This window comes from Cydia strobilella, chromosome 6 (assembly GCF_947568885.1).
Source record: "Cydia strobilella chromosome 6, ilCydStro3.1, whole genome shotgun sequence".
NCBI lineage: Eukaryota > Metazoa > Arthropoda > Insecta > Lepidoptera > Tortricidae > Cydia > Cydia strobilella.
The window spans coordinates 195,921-219,632 of NC_086046.1; the positions used below are offsets into that span (position 1 = coordinate 195,921).

The window sequence follows — 23,712 nt, forward strand, 5'->3', positions numbered from 1 at the left end:
TCTATGTCAGCGGCCAATTATCTTGCACTGCTTTGTAATTATGTGTTATAGTATACTGGACAACTAGCATAATTATTAATTATCACTGAATGATAACAAGTTAGATTGTTTTGAATGCCTTCAATAATAATGCCTTATTATTGTCAATCTTACTAGTTTAACTATACGCTACAATACTTACAACGAGCAATAATAGCCAATAACCAATAAAAGGTTATCTATTAAGCTCAGAAAGTTGACGTGCAACTAGAAACGCAAAATTGGAGCAGGACAGATAAAGGAATCAATTACATTTTAGCAATCGTAAATATGACATCACTTCACTACATAGTATAAAACAAAGTCGCTTCCTGCTGTCTGTCTGTCCCTATGTATCTTTAAAACTACGCAACGGATTTTGATACGGTTTTTTTAAATTGACAGAGTGAAATAAAACTATGAAAACGGATTATATCGCGTATATTGAATTTATAATACATCCCGACGTTTCAAACCCTTTACAGCGTTCGTGGTCAACGGGTGACTGAGGAAAAATTACAAAGTGCAAAAATACCCACAGACTAAAATAATGAACAATCATAGACTACAAACTTTAAGGCTGGTTGTACATGCAAAATCGGTTCATAAGGCTAGTTATACACTACAATTATTTTCAAGTAACGATATATATATACGCGATAAAAACTACGCCGGCTCCAACCCTACACCACGGACCCGAGAAGATTTAATTCCCTCCTAAATTGTAGGAGGGTATCCCAATATGCGACCGGCAACAAACTCGGCGGGACACATCTTTTCAAAACATCAGAATGTCCAGCATCATCCAACACTAAGGTCTCACAGTCTATGTCTCGCTTGCTCCTTTATCAGATGGACTACATGATCCCAAGCTGGTGGTGGTGGTGGTTGATAGAGTGATTCAAGATAAAGGTTCATATGTATAATTCATCAGCATTGCACCCGTGCGAAGCCAGGACGGGGCGCTAGTAGTATAAGATGCTTACTGAAGCCATTTTCAGTATGGCGTTGCGAACTGTATAGACTATAGACAGTAGACATCGAAAACCCTCATAGCTTCGCCATTTTGAAAACTTACACAAAACTGTAAATATTTTTTTCACCTCAGCAGCTCGAACAAGCCTACTTTCGTCACTCCCTGGAGTGAGGAAAGTGCGACTTTCCTCACTCCAGGGAGTGAAACAATGTAGCTTTTTAATTTAGTGAAGGCCATGAACTTCATACTTTTATTACATTTTTTTTATGGTATGGTACGGTACGGTGCGGTCCGGTCCGGCCTCGTCTCGTCTCGTATCGTATCGTACATATTATAATACTTTTTTTTCTGTTTATTCTGTGTAATTCGAAATACATTTTAACCTTTAATATGTTCTCACTACTGAGGTGAAAAATTATGTGTGCAACACGAGAGCAAAGTTATTTTACATCTCGTGTTTTTGAGTCCCTCGCTACGCTCAAGATTCTACCTTAAGATCACTCGCTTCGCTCGTGATTCAATTATAGAATCTTTCGCTTTCTCGGGACTCAAAATAAACACTCGCAAGAAAAACCAACTTTCCTCTCTTGTTGCACAAATAACTATTTTACACCTGCTTTCATGATAATCGGTGGAAATATGCAACGCCTGAACAGATATGCACAGTTGACTAAGCTGAATTGATTATAGATATTCATAAAAATGTGTTTGTCCTATCTCTGCTCTGGAAGATAATTTTTAGGGTTCCGTAACCCCTAAAAACGGGACCCTATTACTAAGATCCGCTGTCCGTCCGTCTGTCTGTCTGTCCGTCTGTCACCAGGCTGTATCTCACTAACCATGATAGCTAGACAGTTGAAATTTTCACAGATGATGTATTACTGTTGCCGCTATAACAAATACTACCAACAGAATAAAATAAATATTCAAGTGGCGCTCCCATAGAACAGACGTGATTTTTTTGCCGTTTTTTGCGTAATGGTACGGAACCCTTCGTGCGCGAGTCCGACTCGCACTTGGCCGGTTTTTATGTCATCTGTGCCTACTGGGTCAGACATTACGATCTTTTCACCATATTTTAATATCTGCTAGACAATCTAACCGACACATCTGTACCTATATCTAGTTGGGACCTGGATCCAGATTTACTATGGATCCTTCTTCCTAGCGTTATCCCGGCATTTTGCCACGGCTCCTGGGAGCCTGGGGTCCGCTTGACAACTAATCCTAAGAATTGACGTAGGCACTAGTTTTTACGAAAGCGACTGCCATCTGACCTTCCAACCCAGAGGGGGAACTAGGCCTTGTTAGGATCAGTCCGGTTTCCTCATGATGTTTTCCTTCACCGAAAAGCGACTGGTAAATATCAAATGATATGACTAATACAGATTTACTATGGATACAAATATGAAATGTAATACTGAAATAAAAATTCTTCAATAAATCTTAAAATGCTATAATCAAATAAACAAAGATCGCTTAATTCCAGAAGGTATACTAACTTATCAATAACCATAGAAAAATGAGGCATTTTCTATGAAAAGGGACCTTATTGTCGATGGCGCTTGCGCTGCACAGCGTCGCGCGGCATTGTATTTATATCGGAGCATCGTTAATAATGGCATAAGCCCCATCGACAATAAGGTCCCTTTTTATAGAAAATACCACAAATACTTATACAGTACCGGCCAATAATGCATCACCTTTGATTTTGTATGAGCTTGTATAGAGCAAAACAATGTAGGTTAGTTTGTAGATTGCATATTTTACTGAATGAATTGAATGAATTTACTGAAAGAATGAAAGAAGAAAGAAGAGAAGAAAGAAAGAAGCCCCTGGCGTCCATCGGCTTGTTGGGTGGACGACATCCGGAAGGTTGCGGGTCACTTCTGGATGAGATTAGCTCAGGACCGAACAAGTGGCGTACTGGAAGAGCGGCCTATGCTCAGCAGTGGCCGATAAAGGGCTGATATGATGATATTTTACTAGTCATTTTATTTTTTCAAATATATGATGAATATAAACCTGTAGTAAAAAAACCTCTATGAAAAAAACCATTACATGAGACCTGAGTTTTTCTCATCGCCCGTACAAAGGAATATTACTATTCTCATCGCCCGTACAAAGGAATATTACTAGAATACCTAAAGCAGTGAGGTGGATGTCACTCACAAATATAAAAAAAGTTATACCGTAAAAACATGGAGGTGATATATTATTGGCCGGTACTGTATGTATCTAGATAGTGAGTAGGCAAGCTTAAGGTTATAAATTCTGTGAGTTTCCCGACTGGCTGAAAGAGCTGGTGTTGAGGCTGGTCGTGGGAATGTTCTTTGATGTCATCTGAAAATGAATGAATGAGAAATGAGAATGATAAATAATATATAACTAGTAATGTAATTTGGTTTTTAAATTACATGAGATATGCATGACGCATGACATGGCAGACTACTGCAGAGATAGTAGCAATAGTGAATTAGGTCCACTGGTCATCATTAGTGACACCCAGAAGAGCTAAAGACAACTTTCAAGTGTCAATTCGACCACCATAGCTGCTTTAGGTAATTGAAGATTTGTTCATCTCAAATAATATTCCCAAGGATAAAGTAACTAAGTTGTTTGGCTCCTTGAAATGTTTAACGCATTTACTGTCAGGGGGCGTGGCACAAACTTGTATGACGGTGAATGCACATGTGCGTTGGGGGCAGTGAATGTGTTAAATCTGAAATTATTTAAGCAATAGGTACTTACCATCTGTATCCTATGCAACTCATCCATTGCCTCCGGCAGCAGAGGCTTCACCGAGTTAATCTCCATCATGGTCAAATGATCCAGCCTACCGTAGCTCCCTCCCGCCTTCATCAGCGCGTCCATAGAAGTCCGCAGCTTCGACATGCGGATATCCCAAATGTCTTTTATTATAGTTTTGATCTCAGCGGCTCTCGGGACATCCTCAGGGGCAGTTCCTAGAATGAGCTTGGCTTCTACCATATAGTGTTCATTGGGCATTTTTGTGAAGAACCTGGAAGAGGATGATGAAAGTTATTGACCGATCATTAACAAAGATCTCCGTTTCAGCTTGGGCAATAATGCTTTCATATGTCGTGATGTTTTTCTCTACAGGTCACAATTTTCAACAGATTCTCGTGAAATTTTGTGAGCAGGATCTATGATCAAATAAAAAAAATTTGTCAATTCAGTTTTGGAAATTGGTCAATATGGCCGAGCCATAGATTTAGTTTTGAGTTACGCTAGGGAGGTTTACAGTTCATAGAGCCACTAGTTTTCGCCAATTACTTTAACAAATAGAGCCTTATGTTTAAAGAAATAACAAACAAACATTCTCAACTGCCATTCTTAGCAGAAAAATACACATTCTCAACAAAATTAAAGATTTTTTTAACAAAAACAACTCTAACCTGGAGTTTTTCTCCGCCTCTTTAATTCCTTCTAAAACTTCGATATCCATCCAGTCAGGAGGCACCATGCGGCACTTCTGCTTTTGCTTCAGCATCACAGCCAACCACAGGGGCACGTTCATCGGCAAACCAGCCCGGAAAGGCCCAAATTCCCCGCAAATCAAGTAGATTTTGTCGTAAGTGAAATTCGGTATGATACTAACTATTCGGTTCTCGCCAATGAACTCTATTTCGTAAGGATCCATTGCTTACTCGATTTAAAGCTTTTACAGTGCAATTTTATCAGTATAACTAAGTAAATAAACAATTATCAAAAGCCGGAAAGCAGGTTTGATTTGACAGTTTTGACTTGACAGTGAGGTTAGATGTCAAAGTAAAGCGCGGGAAAATAAAGACGCGTTCAGTTTAGTGCAGATGCAGACTGCCGCTGTAGACAATTATAGTTGGTCATACCAAATTGTCAGAAAATAAGAACAAAAAAGTTTTTAATTTTTAACAAGCAGAAACGTATGCGATCGATGCTATTAAAAAAGTTTTTCTTTTGGGTGCTAGTACTAGTGTAAAACAGACAGTATGATTCTCTTCGTCTATGTTTGAAATTAGACAATCCTTTGACAAACTATATTGGTAAACTCTACACTTGCAATAATTTACGTACAGGGCAGAAAAAATGCTAAGAAGTTATAAAACGAAAAATCACGGACGAAAAATAAATAACAGCTCCATCTATCAATGTGTGCCCTTGTTACCCAACATGATGCTCCTCTTTCTAAAGCAGAGCTCTATCGCTGGAAAGATAATCTATTCTAATAGATGTCGCTAACAACCTCATTTTACAACAATATTCAACAACACCATTTCCCCAAGATCAAACTTTTTCAATTGGAAACAGAGAAAAAACATTTAAAAACTAAACAAAGACGATCATTATTTCCAGTACGTGCGAAATTAAAGTCGATTTATGACGCGATCGAAGCAAATGGCTTCGAGCAAAGTGCAAACTCCTAATTACTAGCAGTAAATTAGGGTGGACGGTTGACAATGTCTCAGACGGTTAATATTTATGGGATGACGGGGCCCGGACTTTTGCCTCCCCAACGTCTGTCATAGCATAGACTATAGTTAAGGTTTGTTGAAGGACTTTGTACCTACTACTAGGATATTTTATGTGTAGTTGTGGAAATTCGGGGTGCCGAGTGTCGTAGTTTAAGTTATGGGGCTTATGGGTATCTGTTTTATTAACGTTAATTTAGACTTTGTAGGAAATGGTTTTAATACTTTCAATGCGTTTATGTTTGCAATTTTGCTTTTCAACCTGCTTTTAACTAAGTTATTTAGTTTGATTAGGTGCATTATGATTACCATTTAAAAAAGTAGGTATGACATACTTGACTTAATGTCCTATGTCCCCTAGATGGGGCAGAGGGCGTCCACTGTGCTCCGCCATCTGGATCGGTCTTGAGCTTCGTGCTTGATTTCGCATTTCGCTCAGTCTTCCCAATAGCCTTCGCCTCTGCAATAATGGTCCGTCGCTATAGCTAGGTCTGCTTTGGGCAACAACGTTTTCTCTTTTTTTGGGGACTCCAATATAGGGCTTTGCCCAGTGGCGTGCACAGAGTTTTGAGACTGGGTAGACAAAAAGTAAATAAGAGCTACTAACTAAACAAATATATTGCTTCCTGATAATCATGATTTTATTTTCGCTGTCAAGTCTGTTAGTAATGACATAATGACATGTTTATACTAAAAGAAGTAAAATAAAACTTAACACACACACACCCACCGTACAACTTTCACAGTATAAATATCAATTTTTCACTAATTATAACTTGTTTCTATTTGCCGGTAGTCGTTATCAACTTATCACACCAAAACAAACAAACAATGGCGGCCGAATATTTTTTTTAGTTAATTTTCCCAAATACAGTAAATAAACGAATAAATAAAATGGTCTCGTTTTTGCATTTATTCCCATAAATAAAGCTACTATTAAATAATTTCACGGTTTAGACTCACTTGTTTTAGTCACTCGCGCGACATGTTTTTAATGTTAGTATGTCTCACAGCAGTTTAAATTCGAATAAAGCTACTTTTTAAAATATTCACGTAATCTTCGGAAACTTTCGGCCGTCATTTTAGCATCGGCAGGGATTAGACAGTGCCTATAATCTCTGTTTGTGCGCGTGACGTGTATCATTGTGTGCACGTATTTATAGGAAGCCTCACTTCGATGCTTCCGTGTAATTACGACGCACGGAGGCGCACACATAGAAAAGGTTTAGACTGAAATGTTTTCTGTCTTTGCCGTAAAGCCACGCAGCGGCGCTAGTGCCGCGTGGTGCGAACGTCGTCGCTATTTTACAGATAACGACAATCATTAACCGATAGATGGAGCGGTTTTACGTTTTTAGATTTTTTGTTTAAGTTTATGGAAAGTACGAGTATGATCAAGTATAATTTTGAAAGGATGGATATCGGAATTATAGTAGGGTAGGCAGTGTCTTTTTGTCTTTATGAAGTGCACGCCCCTGACTTTGCCTACCTATGTTATCAGGATCCCTTCGGAGTGTATGCCCAATTGCCCAATCCACCTCCATTTCCGGCGCTTGATCTGCTGATCGATCGGGGTCTCATTGCAGTCTCCACAGGTTGGCATGGATAATTTCTCGGGCCAGTATACATATATATATATATGTATACCGAAAATTCGGCGGAGGCAGGGGTTAATGCAGATTGCTTGAGATGGCTGGCGCGAGATGTCTTTTGTGACCTTCCACGTCTCGCACCCATACAGCAATACGGTTTTTACGCTTGACCGGAATATTCTGAGCTTGACTCTCCGTGTCAATTTACTTGATTGCCATACGGGGCGGAGCTGCGCGAAGGTTGCTCTTGCTTTGGCTATTCTCGAAGCGATGTCCTCGGTCCTTCCAGTTTCCGACATGACACCCCCGAGGTAATTAAATATGTGGACTTACTCCACAGCCTCTGTGCCAATCTGCAATCGCAGTTTGGCGAGGAATATAATTGTAAGAAAATTGTTGTGATGTACATTGAGATAAATAAATTAAAAAAAAATAAGGAGCGGCACGGTACTTGTCGCCCTGCACCTCATCTCCTGAGTCTTCCGGGTGTTGACTTTAAGTCCCAGTGCTGGGGTCGCTGTGGACGCGGAAGATATCACACCAGCGTTGCAGCTGTCCCTCGGATGTCAGAGGCTTTCAGGGGTTTCTTCTTCCGCTTCCGGTTTCCGGCCTTCTTGTTGCCTTGTACATCTCCCTTTTTCGTTAAATTAACTTTGTTCTAGGTGTTTTTCCGGAGTAGACACACATATGTTATCGTGAATAAACAGACCCGTTAATCTCTTGCCAGAACGTGTAATAAGTGTGAGTGCAGAAGATTTATAAAATAAAAGCAAACTCGCACAGCAAATAAATAACAAATCTGTCTGCACGAACGAAAAAACACATTGTCTCCTCAGACATCTTTCTCCTTAAATCTGCATACAAATTCGTGAGATCGCGCGCAAATTCACCCAGTCATTTAAAACCCATTCCGTTTGTGGAAAACGCTGTTTTTTGCCCATAAATATGTCTCGGTGACAGTCAGCATAGCAGGGCGACATCTGGCGGGGCGCGCGGCGATTCGTACGCTAGTCACGGAGCTCAAAGATAGATGGCGCTGTGTGTCACTCAGCGCGAATTCTTCGTTTCTACTGCATTAGGTATGTGTAAATAACATGAGCTTGGGGTATAAATATTGTGTGTTCTGATTAAATGTTGCTGGTTACGAGGATGTGTTCGTTCTTTATTTATAGTTTTACTTCTCGCGCCTAATCTTTACGCCGGTAAAGGATGAATAGGTACCGGCGTAAAGATTAAGCGCGAGAAGTAAAACTATTTGGTAAAGCAAATCTTGTCAGTAGAAAAAGGCGGCAAATTATAAAAAAATGTAGGCGCGAAGGGTTATCGTCCCATAGAAAATTTGAATTTCGCGCCTTTTTCTACTGACAAGATTTGCTTGACCAACTCACACCCACGCACCCACGCCACCACATTTTGCAGCCACGTTGGTGATACCACTAACCTGGACCACAGAATAAGTATATAATAGTACTACCGTACAGAAGGGACACTTCCTGTTCCTACAAACCCGAAGTTTGCCAGCGATTCAGGGATGAATCATGCTGTCCCTTTCATATGTATCCCTTTCGGCTATTTAGGGTTGTCAAAATTCAGGTCATTATCTTATCTGTGGTCGTACACGCAAAGGGACGTCAAGTTGTGCCAACCTTAATAATTGCTCGAAGCAATGCTGAGCTGAACGGAGCCGAGTTTGCCCGAAAGGAGGAGTGTCGAGCGTCTCCCCACTGACCCGGGGTTAAGCGGTTAAACCGTTAAAGAGTGTCAAATTGTACTGGTAGCCATGGTAACTCCAGGTTTACTTAAACGGTGAACCTGGACCCCGGTTTCGTGGGATGATGCAAGTGGCGCTAAGTTACCAAGAATTATCTCAAACTATCCAACCATTAAAATCTGAACGCACTCATAATAAGTAGCAGTAAGTTGCGCAAGTAAGTAATTATCCAGCTAATTGCTCCCGGTAGGCGCAAATGTGATTTAAATTACTATAAGGTTTGGCGGAGATAAGTTAAGAGGTTGAGCGCGTTTGGGTGCAGTTGCGCGGAACCGTTGCGGGTTCAAGTTTTACGAGAATTTTACGAAATCTTACCTTTACAAATGTTACTGCTATCATTTTTTTATGACTATCATAAAAAAACCAATACGAGCAGATGAATCGCTTGATGATAAGCGATTACCATCGCCCATGGACACCTGCAACACCAGAGCGGTTGCAAGTGCGTTGCCAACTCTTTTCGTCATTGTTTGAAGGTCGTATCGGTCAAGAAATAACGCGGGCGTCAATTCATTCCACAGTTTAGCTATGCGTGGCAGGAAGTTTCTGGAGAAACACACAGTTAAGGACTGCCAGTGTAAGATTGAACTGAACTGAACTGAACTGAACTGCCGGTAGGCCTCCAACGAGATGGAGCGACGACCTGGTGAAGGTCGCGGGAATTCGGTGGTTGCGAGCGGCACAGGATCGGTCGGAGTGGCGAGCCTTGGGGGAGGCCTATGTCCAGCAGTGGACGTCTATCGGCTGACATGATGATGATGATGATGAGTGTAAGATTGTTAAACATTTGGTGACTAAATTTGATAACTAGCAAAGAAATTAGGAAAAAATTAGGAAAAGACGCCTAATCCTAATTTACGCCGCTACGCACAAAAATGACCGAAATAAGTATTCAGTAAATCAAATTACTAAATAAATAAAGCTGTGTTAATATTAATTCGAAAGACACTTTATTTAAACCATCTTTGCAATTTTGACACTTTTTTCATTGCATACATTGTGCAATAGTTATTAGTCTAGACAAAAAAAAAATCGCTCTCCTTGATGCGACTGGCAAATCATGTTACGTTTTGGCAACCGGATTTTTTTATCTAATTTAACCCCGCTGAATCCAAATTTGCTGGTTGCCTGATCGAAAACTTGACCGGAAGTGAGATATTCAAGATGGCGTCCATTATTATATTTTATTACTTTTTGATAATTTTTAATTTTTAATACATTTGAAATAACACGTATATTCTGACAATTTTGAGTATCTTTTTGGTATTGTTCCAGACATACAGTCCTTTAAAGATGGAAAATATCATCGTCAGCGCCGCACCGCAATATTTTCGTGTAGTAGTACCACTGTATATATCTTGTATGTAAATAAATGATTTTATAATATAAATAATATGTATAAAATACCTAATACAAAAGCGAAATGGAGAAATAAAAAGCAATAATTATTAATAAAAACAATTGCAGCGATCCCTCGAGGTTGGCCGCAGCTTAAGTTTAAGAGAAAAGTTGCAAAGTTCTGTGCAGCGGCCGCACAGATAACAATAATTCACTTAATTACCCTCTTAAACGTATTCACCACAATCTGTATTTGTGGCTTAAACTTTTTATATAAAGATTCTTTTCATGACTAGCTTTGCCCGTGATTTCGTGCGCTTAAGTCGTTACAAACTTCCAACCGAGGATTGAATTTCACGAAATCCTTTCTTAAAGGAGCTCGACAATATTTGAGAAATATCTTTCAAGTTTTAAAGATTTTTGGGAAGTATTTATTTCATCATCATCATCATCATCATGTCAGCCGATAGACGTCCACTGCTGGACATAGGCCTCCCCCAAGGCTCGCCACTCCGACCGATCCTGTGCCGCTCGCAACCACCGAATTCCCGCGACCTATTAGGTACGCGAGTATTTATTTACCTATACCTAAAACGGAATTGTTTCATATATGTAGGTAACTAACTTCGATTTAGAAGTTTTTAAACACCCTAATGGCCTCCATGCCTTTAACAAAAGTTTTGAAAAAATATGGATTTTTATGATACCTTATATAAAACTACATGGTCATCATCTCCCTCGAGTTGTCTGGGGTCCGCTTGGCAACTAATCCCAAGAATTGACGTAGGCACTAGTGTTTACGAAAGCGACCATCTGGGCTACCAATCCAACCCAGAGGGTAAACTAGGCCTTATGGGGATTAGTCCGGTTTCCTCATGATGTTTTCCTTCACCGAAAAGCGAGGGTTGACGAGTAGTTTGACATACTCGTACTCTCGACAGTACCTTCCAATTAAGTAGCGCTTCTCCGATTTTGACCAAGAATTTTGCCCCCTACTTTTACGACCGCAAAATCATTTAGATTTCCACATCCCCAGTTAAGACGTTAATTACCACGGATGGACGAGCCTGATATACCGTTATGATCCGCACGATTTATCGGCCAACAAGTCTTGCAACTTCGCCGATTCCGATGAGTAACGCGCCGAATGTTGCCCAACTCCCGTTTGATTTGCTTGGATACGTTTAATGGTTTTAAAATATTACCCGAGTTTAATGAACCGAGGGCTTTGATTGGTGCGCTTGAGGGTGGGCTTGGATGAGTTTTGAGCAAGGATTCAGTGGTTGTATAAGATGTGTAAAGTCTAAGTAAATATTGAAGAAGATAGCGCTCGGCTGTACGGCGTCATAACCATTTTTAAAGACAATTTCCTCTGAGAGGCATAATCTAGTAGAAAAAGTCTTGCGAAAGGATACATGTACTTAATGTAATAACCCCTTAAGTTATTTGGTTTCTGAATTGTCAAATAATAATTTTGAACTTTTAAGTACGGAGTCGAAGCGACTTTTACGATAACTTTACTGACAAATTATTTTAAGCTCGAGGTACTACAATCTACATACTTCTACAATCTATGAGTTACATAAACTGGTGGAATGAACAGTCACCCTCGGTATTTCCGGACCGATACGACCTTCAAACCTTTAAGAAATTTTCTTTTTTAATTTGTTAATTTATTTATTTGGGAAACATACAGCACATAATAATAATATAATAGGGTAAAAGATATAGTTAGAACATAGGCCAAAAGAGTTTCCACTTATAGTTAATACAAAATTCCTTTGCTCCGAAAAAAAAGTACAATTATTAGGTATTTTGAATAAGTAGTAAGTTGAATTTAACAATAACATCCAGTAATATTCCACGAGCACGATTAAAAATATAACAAGCATAATTTAGAATTTGGAAAATAACAAGCACAATTTTCAATTTAGAATTTGAAATCAAATAGGTACAATTACAATAACAATCATAACAAGACAACACAAGATTACATTTTTTTTTTACAATTTTATTACTAGCTACGAGTTAACGAAATTTGACATTTTTTATGTTTTTATTTTGTTTGATGACAGAAACAAATTTATTACACCTATGCTGGAACAAATCAATGTGTGAATATTTCTTATTGAATATATTGCATGCTCTTGCTAAAAATTTGTTGTTTACATATTTTTTGCGAGTGAATGGAACTTGATAGTAAAGCGGTGGACCGTGTACGATACGTAGGACATCTAAATGACACCTTGCTGAGAAGATCTTCCGAATCAATTAAATTATTTAATATTTTGTACAAGAAAATTACATCCCGCTTTTCTCTTCTCACTTGCAAGGACTCAAAATTCTCGGGCTTAAAAGATTTGAATTTATACTTCATACGATTAAGAAACTTTTTTTGAACACTTTCTAATGAATTAATGTGCACTAAATAGTTGGGACTCCAAACTGTAGATGCGTATTCCAAATATGACCTTACATATGCATTATATAAAAAAAGTAACGTTGTGGGATTTTTAAAATCTTTACTTTGCCTAAAAATGAAACCAAGCATTTTGTAGGCTTTAGATGTTATCTTATCTATGTGTGAAACCAATTGAATTTCACTGTCTAAATATACTCCTAAATCTCTAACCTCCGTAACTCTAGTAAGCTTTTGGTTTCCGATGGTATAATTAAAGTTTATAAGGTCAAGCTTCCGCGTAAATGTAATAATTGAACATTTATTTATGTTTAAGTACAGGTTATTACATAAACAATAGTTGTTCAATCTATTAAGAGGATGACCTTAATAGATTTGACACAATGAGCCTCGGATTTCACAATGGTAAATATCTTAGTATCGTCAGCATACAATAATACTTTAGAATTCAAAAAACAGTTAATGACATCATTGATATATATGTTAAATAGTAGTGGTCCTAAATGCGAGCCCTGTGGGACCCCTGACGTGATAGGCACAAAACTAGAGGTGTATCCTTTGATAGTAACTGCCTGAGTTCTATCCCGCAAGTACGATGTGAGCCAACGCAACAAGTCTCCATGGATACCGAACATTTCAAGTTTCTTTAATAAGACAGAGTGTGAAATTTTATCAAATGCCTTTGAGTAATCGGTATAGATAGCATCGACTTGGTAATTCTTGTCCATTGCGCTCAGAACATAATCAAGGAGCTCGCACAAATTAGACTCAGTTGACCGTTTATTAATGAAGCCATGCTGCTGCGTTATTAACATCGGTCTTATTGTTGGGTAGAGCGTGTCATAAATTATTTTTTCCAATAGTTTAGGAAGTATAGATAATTTGGAAATGCCACGGTAGTTTCTAATATTATGTTTATCACCACTTTTAAAAATAGGCACAATGATAGATTTTTTCCAAATTTTTGGTAAGGACCCAGACATAAGTGAAATGTTGTAGAGTAAACATATATACCGGTAATGCAAGAGACTTACTGCAACGTTTTAAAAACACAGGATGAATGCCATCCGGGCCACTGCCCTTGGATTCTTTTAATTTCTTTAAGTATTTTTCCACCAGAGGTGCGTCAATATGAACGCTATTAATAACACAATTTTGTGGGCTACTGACACTAGGCATGGAAGTTGAGATAGGTTCAAATACTGAATGAAAAAAGTCACTAAATAGATTAGCCGTGCTGACTTCATCGTTTGCCGTAATATTGTCTAAATAGAGCGAATCCGGAATACCAGTATTATCCTTCCTGGATTTTATAAATGACCAAAACGACTTAGAGTTAACTTTTATATTATTTTCAGCCCTAGAGATAAATAAATTGTAGCAAGAGATTTCTTCGTTTTTTATTTTAGAGCGTAAATTAGAAAAAGCGTTATAGTCAGCTACTCGTCCATATATTTTCCATTTTTTGTGTATCTTGTTTTTTTTCTTAATTAACGTGATAAGATTACGGGAATACCAAGAAGGAAAATTACTTGGTTTTGTAATTGTTTTGGAGGGAACTAATTCTTGAATTATATTATTTATAGTGGTGTAAAAGTCATTGACTGCACTCTCGAAAAAGAAAAAGAACCTACTCCCATCTTAAAGGCCGACAACGGCAACCCTTCTGGTGTTTCAGGTGTGACGGTAATTGCTTACTATTAGGCGGTTCATATGCTCGTTTGCCTCTCCTATATCATAAGAAAACGAATTTGTTTTAGAGTTTATACTTCTTCAATCAATCAATCTTTAGTTTGAGGAAGATTGTAACGGATGAAGAATTAAATTGAAGTTTTGCCGATGGCCGCTGGAACGGAAAGGCTTTTGAGGGGTGAGCATGTTTTGGAACAAGGAACCCAACAAGGATTGAGGTCTATATCTCAAATAGGGAATGCATAACCGGTTTTTATTTGTATGGAAATTCGGTTAATATTCGGTTATTAACCGATTTTTCCATACAATAGGGAATATTACGCGAAACTCAGCGTAGGGGGCGCCACTACCACAATCTGAGGGTCTATCGTGAAACAAGAAAATCGAAATTTCGTTATCTAACATCTCTGTCACTTGCATGTTCGAGCGATAAAGAGGCAGATAGCGTAATTTCGGATTCGCGTTTCCCGGTAGGTCCTCAATAAACAAGCCGCCTTGATGCATCAATGTCATATTTTATTATCTCTGAAAACTTGTCAAAAACCTGTTAAATGGTTTACTAAAAAGGCTAGTCCTACACTGGTGGCAGAACATTGCAGTAATATCCCCTATTAAAATTCGGTTTTGCGTTCCCTAATCTCAACGAATCAGCGCAGGAAAGTTTCTTGTGGAAATCCTATCGGTAGTTGTCGGGCAAAGCTAACACTGCAATGTCGTTTCTAATGTCATACTTCTATTGCACTCTCTCACTTTATTCTATTCATGTCGGTGCAAAGTTACCATGGACGGACTTAACTTTTTTATTGTTATACACGGCAACTTTTGCCTAGTGGCAAAGATAGATATAACTCCGTAATAGATACAGTCTAAGGAAAAAACGTGCCCCAAAAATCAAGAAAATTTGATTCTCAATCAGAGGGCGCTACTAGCTTTGGCCTACTGTCGTATAGATGGCGTTGACGGTTTCGTTTGTTATTTAACAATTTAAACGCATATCAATGAAAGAACATGGGTCATAATCATAAAAATAATTAATGCAAACAAAAAAATCATTTATCCATATTTAAATACATTTTATCGTATTTTTATAAATCTTCATTTTTAGTTTTAAGGTGTGTCGATAGATGGCAGTGAATTTACTGTGGTTTCAAAATCTACTATGACAGTAGTACCGCTCTATCTTATTATATCCTCTTTGATCGCGGTAACCGAAGACAATATTAGTAGTAGTTAGTTACTCCCATCAAAACTGGTAATACGTATAAGTATCCTTTGATTGTAGTTCTGTGTATAGGAAACATTGTGCTTCCAGTGTGAGAATATTTTTTGTATAGTCACAGTATAGAAATAGAGAAAGTCTTTAGACCTTTTTAGATATTTACCTAAGCTAGCAACCTAGCAACTAACAACTCTAGATGAATTTGTGAATCTGTTATGTCAGTGTCAGTGGGTGTTGAAATTATACCATACCATAGTTGAAATGTTGGAATAATTTCCCAGTGAGTTTGTGATATACAATTTTTGTGTTATGTGTAGTTGTGTGGTGCATTTGCCATATTATATGTGTTTAATGTTTTAGTGAGTGATTGTGGATTGTGTTTTAATTCGATATTCGACATTGGAAGCTACTACGGGTAAGATTTTTTTAATTCAAATATGAGGTAAATGTGGTGAAGATCGTTTATCAGGTAAGACCGTCTACAAACTCTTTCATATTACAAAAAGTCGGTAGAGCAGGAGAGAATATATTCTCTGACTATGTCTGATTGAAGTACGTATGTATAGAATAGAATAAAATAGTTTTTATTCGTAGACACACACGAATAGACATACATGAAAAGAACATAGTGAAAATAAAGTGTCACGTAATAGCCCCATCTCAGCATGTTGCTGGCTGTGTATGTCGTTGTCGTATACATACGAGTATACGAGGCTTGTTGCCCTATAACGGTCTTCGGATCCTAACTCCTAACCAAAAGATGCATGGTCTTCCCTACAATAATCTTAATTCAAAGCCTATAGTAGCAGCAGTGCCGGCCCGAGTCCTTGATCAGGGTAGAGCGAAATCGGGTTTTGGCGCCCTTCGTTGAAGTTTTTTACCCAAAAACAAAACGAACCGTATTTTGGGCCCGCGTCACACTCGCGTCTTTTAACTTATTTTTTTTTCTCATTTGGCATTTGTGCGCCCACCTTGCCATCCAGCGCCTAGAGCGGCCGCTCCACTCGCTCTACCCTAGATCCGGCCCTGAGTAGCAGCCTAATAATGTTTAGGTATGTTTAAATATTACTAAAATACGAGTATCAGTGAAATCTATCGTATATATGCTAAGTACGTCATATAGTCATATTTGCCTAAATGGCCGAGCAACTCTTCTGCAGCTCATTTCTGTACCATTCTCTATAGAAAACTGACGACCCCTGACATATCATTAATAGCGGCTCTTCAAGTGATCCCAAAAAATGAACACTTGACAGATCTTAGACCCCTAAGTAACACTTGTAGCTTTTTGAGCTTCCTAGAACTGGTGACTTCTACTGTTATCTATCGGCTATTTTTCTCAAAAGTTTGCCGAACTCCTGATCTATGTTGTGAAAGACGTCACTGCTTTTGTTACCGCTAGAGTTGCAAGCCACGACCGCACGCTTGTTTGCCACCTTCGTGTTACAAAAACTGCAAACCGCGCTGTCAGCGACGGCGAGACACACACGGGGTGACACGGGCCAGCATCCGTTCCTCCGACAAATCTCGTGACGCGTAAAGACTGTACACGTTGAAACCCGGCCACGCATGATGTGGTAAATCTTTTAAATGAACGTACATTTTCAAGCAGCACTTGTCCCTTAATAATTTGTGGTCATCATACAACATTATAAAATTAGAAACATAATACCTATAGGTTGTCTGTGACTGAGCGTTGTATATTCCACAGGACCTATATTTTTTCGTCCACGGCCTTCTGACAGTCTTTACCAAATTTTTCAGTTAAAAATATTTTATTATTTTTAAATTTATAAACCAAATTATACCTTATTAGATTCTCTTTTGACAATACCTAAAATTTTTGTAATTGTGTTCAGATTGAGATAGTTCAGAAGTGTTTAAACTTTGGCTAATTTGACTTTTTGACAAAATATGCCTCGGAAAAACAACTTTCAGTGCTTGGAGTAGAAAGTTTTCCTGACTACCTCAAGTATAAAAGAGTTTCCAAAAGTATGTTTTTGGTAAGATGACATTCTAATTAGCATAAAACAGTGTATGAAAATATAAATACAATTGTGGCATTGTAATACAAAGCGAGTGAAGATTATCAAAAAACGCTAGACAAAAAATGTAAGGTATGATAGATTTTTTTTTTTACTAGCCTAATTAAGTGTCCCACTGCTGGGCAAAGGCCTCCCCTCGTTTCCTCCATTCTACCCTGTCGTATGTAGTGTCCCGCCAATCCGGATAAAATGCGTCCAAGTCGTCCCGCCATCTCCTTTTAGGCCTGCCTGCACCCCGGCCAGCACCATCTATGGTATGGTATGGTATGGTATGGTATGGTATGATGGTATGGTATGATAAATTATATTCGGTGGAAACTCACAGAAGCCCATACATTGTAATATAATTGTGTTTTTATTATAAATTACAATAATGATGGATTATAAAAATAAAAGAACAGCTTGAATATGTGCATTCGGTAAAAAGATATACCAGATCATGCATGGCCTGGTTTCATCGTGTACAGATTTTAAGTTCATATGGCAAAGTTTCGGGGCAGTCGTCAGTTTGTCTTAATATCTAGGCTGCACACTTGTTTACCACCATCACACAAACTACAAACCACGCTGTCAGCGACGGAGATATACACGGGCCATTAGCATCCGTCCCTCCGACAAATCTCGTGACGCGTAAATCAGACTTAAGCGCGATTAAAAAAGAAAAGTGTTCATACGTCCTCAGCCCTTGTTCTCAAAGCAATTCATGCATTGTTGGATGAAACCAGTCGAGTAGGAACTCAGATTTCACTACGCACGCGGTTCGAAATGAAAAGAAGTGGAATCTTGAGCGTTGCGAGGGTTCCAAGACATGAGCGTCAAGCAAACTTTGCTATTAAATGGAACACACAATTTTTCACCACACCAACGCGAGGAAAATACTAACTGTAAAACATTACAAATGAAATCCAAATGAACGCCATTAAATCGTCAGGTGACAAGCAAAACTCACTAATAACTGAAAAATAATTAAACAAAAATCAACTTTATTCGGATAGTAATACGGTTTACTATGGCTATTAACTTGTGGTGGTACTGAGTGACTTTTGCTTGTCACCCACGAAACATATTAAATATTTATAGACATAGAACATTTTTATTCAACATCACATGAAATTCCAGAGTTTTTGAAATTGAGTGAATGAGTTTATCATTCAAAATTATCACTTAATAGCCAAATCCACCAACAAACATGACGAAACAACTCACAATTAATTTGCATCAAATTACTTTGTCACTCTTGTGAATAAATGCAACTTTCTCACAAGTTTTTGAAGATGCAAACTGTTTTATGCAAACATTACTTTTAGTGTATCATTGTTCTGAATATAGAGATCTAGTTACAGTAGGGACGAGAAGATCTCGAGACAAAATCCTTAGCGAGTGAGCCAGACCAAAGCCGGCCAGATTTACCTCAGGCATCCACTTTAATTAGCGCACTTTGTTGCCGAGAAAAATTACTGACTTTAGGAATGTGGATATAGATTTAAAGGACGGGGGGATGTCAGCGCGGAGGGGACAGGGGAGTAAGCGGACACGGTGTTGAAATGATGTTTAAATAATTATTTTTATATTTACTTCTGTTTACAACCTGGAAGAAGAAAAATGACTGGCTTTAGGAATGTGGATATAGATGTAAAGGGATCGAATTTAAACTGTTGTGAGACATACTAACATTGAATCATTTTACGGTTTAGACTCACTTGTTTTAGAACTATTTACAAATTTATTTACATACAAGATATATACAGTGGTACTACGTAAACGAAATTAATAACTAGCTTAAATCTAAAATAGGCCCTTGAGGCATTGTACCAAGGATGCTGGCGGCATTTCCCCGCTGTATCGCAATGCTGATACGTTGTGTGAGAAAGCCGCCAGCTCTTCGGTCACCAGTTACGTCAACCAGACGCTTTGCAGACTATTAGTGCTTGAGAAAGGAGACCTAGGCTCTCCGAAACATGTCGCGCGAGTGACTAAAACAAGTGAGTCTAAACCGTAAAATGATTCGATGTAAAGGGAGTTTATATTAACAATGTGGGGGTGCGTAATAACGCAGGAATACTCCACACCTATCCACTTGCTTGCTATAGGCACGGCTTCGGGCGTAGAAAGTAAACAAGCGATATGTTCTTTTGTTTTATTCTTGAGCACACACACACAAGCGTAAGCGAAGGTACAGAGTATATAGGAGTATTTACAGAAGGAGAAATGAAGAAAGATAGATAGGCACTTAAAACTATCAGGCGCGAGCGAATACAAAACAATGCAATTTGCGGTGCAATACGCGGCGCTGCGACATGCACTTCGCGTCAAGGCGGCTGATTGACTGGTGAGCGCGGCCCGCGAGAGAGTGCGCGTGCGCAAGGTGGTCGGCTGAGAACCGGCTCGGCCGTGACGTATGCAGTCGCCGCGCTAAATTATCTAATATAACGGGGGATCTGCTTGTCCACTTCGACATGCAAAATATGTAACATTAAAATAATTTTGAATAAATAATTAATTACATTGAAAAAAATAAATAATAAAATGAATTTGATTTAATTGCACAATAAAATTAGAAAAACATAAAACTGTAAAATGTAAAGGTGTAAATTAACATAAAATTAGTAGTAAATACATAAAACGTTTGGCTTGACGCCCACATCACCCCCCCCCCAGAGACCGGCTAAGGGCGATAATAGTCTGGAAAATGAACTACACGACCTGAGCGTGTACGTTTGACGACATTTTCCTCATTCAAAGCTGAACCGGTGGTGGTTGTTTTGTGGGAGTTGTTGTGTGTTTGTGTTTCATGTGTAATGTGATTGGTGTGTGTGTCGTGAAGTATGTAGGCTGGCTTTATGCGGTCTACAGATACTGTCACAGACTTACCATTTATGAGCAGAGTGAATACCTTTGGACCTCTCTGAAGGACCTTGTAGGGGCCCGTGTAAGCTGGCTTCAACGACTTGAACAGAGTATCGTCTCTGAGAAATACATGAGAAGACGTTGCTAGGTCGTTGAAAATAAATGTACGACGCTGACTCACGTGACGGGAAGCTGGTGTCGGGCGCAAGTTCTTTGTGAACGTGCGAAGCCGAGACAAGTAGTCCGTCACATCAGGAAATGGATCAGCGCCTGGGTTGAAAAATTCACCAGGCATTCGCAGGGGCTGTCCGTAGACGAGCTCCGCAGAGGAGGCTTGGAGGTCTTTTTTGAAGGAGTTCCTTACGCCTAACAACACCAGTGGGAGTGATTCAACCCATGTGCTGCCGGCGTGACACGTAATGGCGGCCTTTAGCTGGCGGTGCAGACGCTCCACGATGCCATTACACGCAGGATGATATGCTGTGGTACGCTTATGTACAAACCCTGCCAGCTCGGAGAGCTTCTTAAAAAGTGCAGACTCGAACTGGCGACCTCTGTCCGTGACGATACTCACCGGGCACCCGAAGCGAGCTATCCAGCCATGTAGCAGAGCCTGTGCGACGGTATCGGCGGTCATGTCCTGTATTGGGATTGCCTCAGGCCACCTCGTAAAACGGTCAATGGCGGTGAGGCAGTACTTAAAACCCTGACAAAGTGGAAGCGGTCCGATTAGGTCAATATGTATGTTAAGGAACCTGCCTTTGGGGACGTCAAATGATGACAGTGGTGTGGAGACGTGTCGAGTTACCTTCGAACGCTGGCAAGCCAGACAGTTCCGGGTCCACTCACGACAGTCTCTCCTGACCCCGGGCCAGACATACCTGTCAGCCACAAGCTTCGCAGATGCATTTGCACCTGGGTGGCTAAATGAATGAAGGCTTTCAAAGACCTGGCGCCTCAACTCTGCTGGGACGTAAGGTCTAGCAGTTGAGGAACTCCCACTTTCATCGCAGTACAGCTCAGCACTAGTTCCAGGTACTTGGACTTTCGTCAGACGCAGCGAGTTATCACCACTCAGCAGCTGCTCCAACTCCGGGTCGTTGCCTTGGGCTGCGGCCAGCCTGCTCACGTCCACTGGTGGCGTGATCTCCTCGACCCTAGAGAGAGTGTCTGCTACGACATTGTCCTTACCCGAGATGTGCCTGATGTCTGTGCTGAACTGCGATATGAAGTCCAGGTGACGGAATTGCCTGGGCGAGCAATTCTCCTTACGAGAATGGAACGCGAAGCATATCGGCTTGTGGTCTGTGTAGATGGTGAAGTCGCGGGCTTCGACCATGTGCCGGAAATACTTTATTGCCTCATAAATCGCAAGGAGTTCGCGATCGTAAGGCGAGTACTTCTGCTGGGCAGGACTCAGCTTGCGCGAGAAGAAGGCTAGCGGCTCCCAGCCCTTCTCCTCGTTGAACTGCTGTACCACCGCGCCCATAGCCACGTCAGATGCATCTGTGACTATGCAGAGCTTCGCCTGTGCATCTGGATGGGCCAATAGAGCGGCTTGGCTCAAGTCCTGCTTACAGCGATCAAATGCTTCCTGCTCTGCTGACGTAAAGTGGACCGGGTGCGAAGCTTTCACCGAACCCGCCAAGAGAGCGTTCAGGGGAGCTTGATTCTGGGCAGCACCGGGTACAAACCTGCGATAAAAGTTTAACATACCCAGAAAACGCCTGAGCTCCCGCACGTTCTTGGGTGGAGGGAAGTCCTTGATTGCGTCGACCTTGGCAGGGAGGGGCTTGGTGCCTTCAGCAGAGATACGGTAGCCTAAGAATGTTACTTCTGCCGCTCCGAAGACGCATTTGGCCGTGTTTATGACCATGCCATACTCCTGCAACCTGGTGAACAGCTGACGAAGGTGGACTTCATGGGTCTTCTCGTCCTTTGAGAAGACTAAGAAGTCGTCCAGATAGCTGTAACAAAAGTCAAGTCCCCGCAACATCTCATCCACGAAACGCTGGAACGTCTGTCCGGCATTTCGAAGCCCGAACGTCATGAACGGGAATTCGAAAAGACCGAACGGCGTTGTTATGGCGGTTTTCGGGATATCCTCAGGGTTGACGGGGATCTGGTTATAGGCCTTAACAAGGTCAATGGTTGAAAACACGCGGCAGCCTGTGATACTCTGCGTAAAATCCTGGATATGGCGAATGGGATACCTATCAGGTACTGTTCGCGCGTTGAGCATCCTGTAATCGCCGCAGGGTCTCCAACCATTGTCCTTTTTAGGGGCCAAATGCAGGGGAGAAGCCCAAGGGGACTCGGAGGGTCTGGCTATGCCACTAGCGAGCATAGAAGAAAACTCCTCCTTGGCGATCTTCAGTTTGTCAGGAGCCAACCTACGAGGTGCACTGTAAACTGGGGGTCCAGGTGTAGTTCGGATATGGTGTAGTGTATTGTGTTTGATTGTGCGATGTATGCCAGATGGGCGTGTGATGTCGGGATATTCCCGTAGTATTGCGTGGTAAACAGACTCACCAGTTACAACTTTGATTGAGGCAATGTCATCAGACGATCGGGCAGGCAAACCCGCGGTCGAAAGTAGTGTATTGCCATCCATGAGTCGATGTTCTCTGCAATTGACAATAAGATTGTAATGAATTAAAAAATCAACACCTATTATCGCCTTTGTTACATCTGCAACTACAAATCGCCAAGGAAAGTCGCGGCGCAAACCTATACTAAGCACGAGATGCACGTAACCGTACGTATTTATCACCGTGTTGTTAGCGGCGCACAAATTATAGTTTGTTGGCTGTCTGCGTTCTTTTAAAATAGTACGCGGAAAAACGCACAAATCACTACCTGTGTCCACGAGGAATGTTATCTTAGACCTGGAGTCCACGACGAATAAGCGACCTTTGCTAGGGCAGCCGTTCGCCGCCATCACCGACTGCCCGCTGCATTTCCCGACTGGTAATCACAAGGCTTGATGCACCTCTTAGCCTGCTCTCCGAACTTGTGATGGTACCAGCACGTAGGGAACTTCCGGTAGTTGGAGTTGGACCTCTTGGACGCTGAACGCTGCCTGGTGTGGCCCGATGACCTTTCCCTGGGCCGGGACATTCGACCTACTTTAGCATCCAGCGCCTGCATCCGCCTGTTCAGTTCCGCAATCTGCAGCATCAGGGGTTCCGATGACGTAGAGGGTAGCGCTGCTACTGCCACCTGCGGGGCGGGCGTGACGACGTCATGAAGGCGATCGGCGAGCTCCGCCAAGTCCTCCAGGGATGATTTCAGTTGCGACGCGACAATATCCTGCGTCCGTT

At 40.6% G+C, this 23,712-nt stretch overlaps 1 protein-coding gene across 1 annotated transcript; it reads right to left on the reverse strand.

Moving 5' to 3' along the window:
- Positions 1 to 2,434: 2,434 nt before the first annotated feature.
- Positions 2,435 to 4,762, reverse strand: LOC134742516 (probable DNA replication complex GINS protein PSF2). The gene is made up of 3 exons (XM_063675736.1): positions 4,414 to 4,762; positions 3,746 to 4,016; positions 2,435 to 3,337 (listed from the first exon to the last, which is right to left on the reverse strand). Exons 1-3 carry the CDS (start codon positions 4,656 to 4,658, stop codon positions 3,260 to 3,262), a joined length of 594 nt encoding a protein of 197 aa, XP_063531806.1. The 5' UTR covers positions 4,659 to 4,762; the 3' UTR covers positions 2,435 to 3,259.
- Positions 4,763 to 23,712: the final 18,950 nt, after the last annotated feature.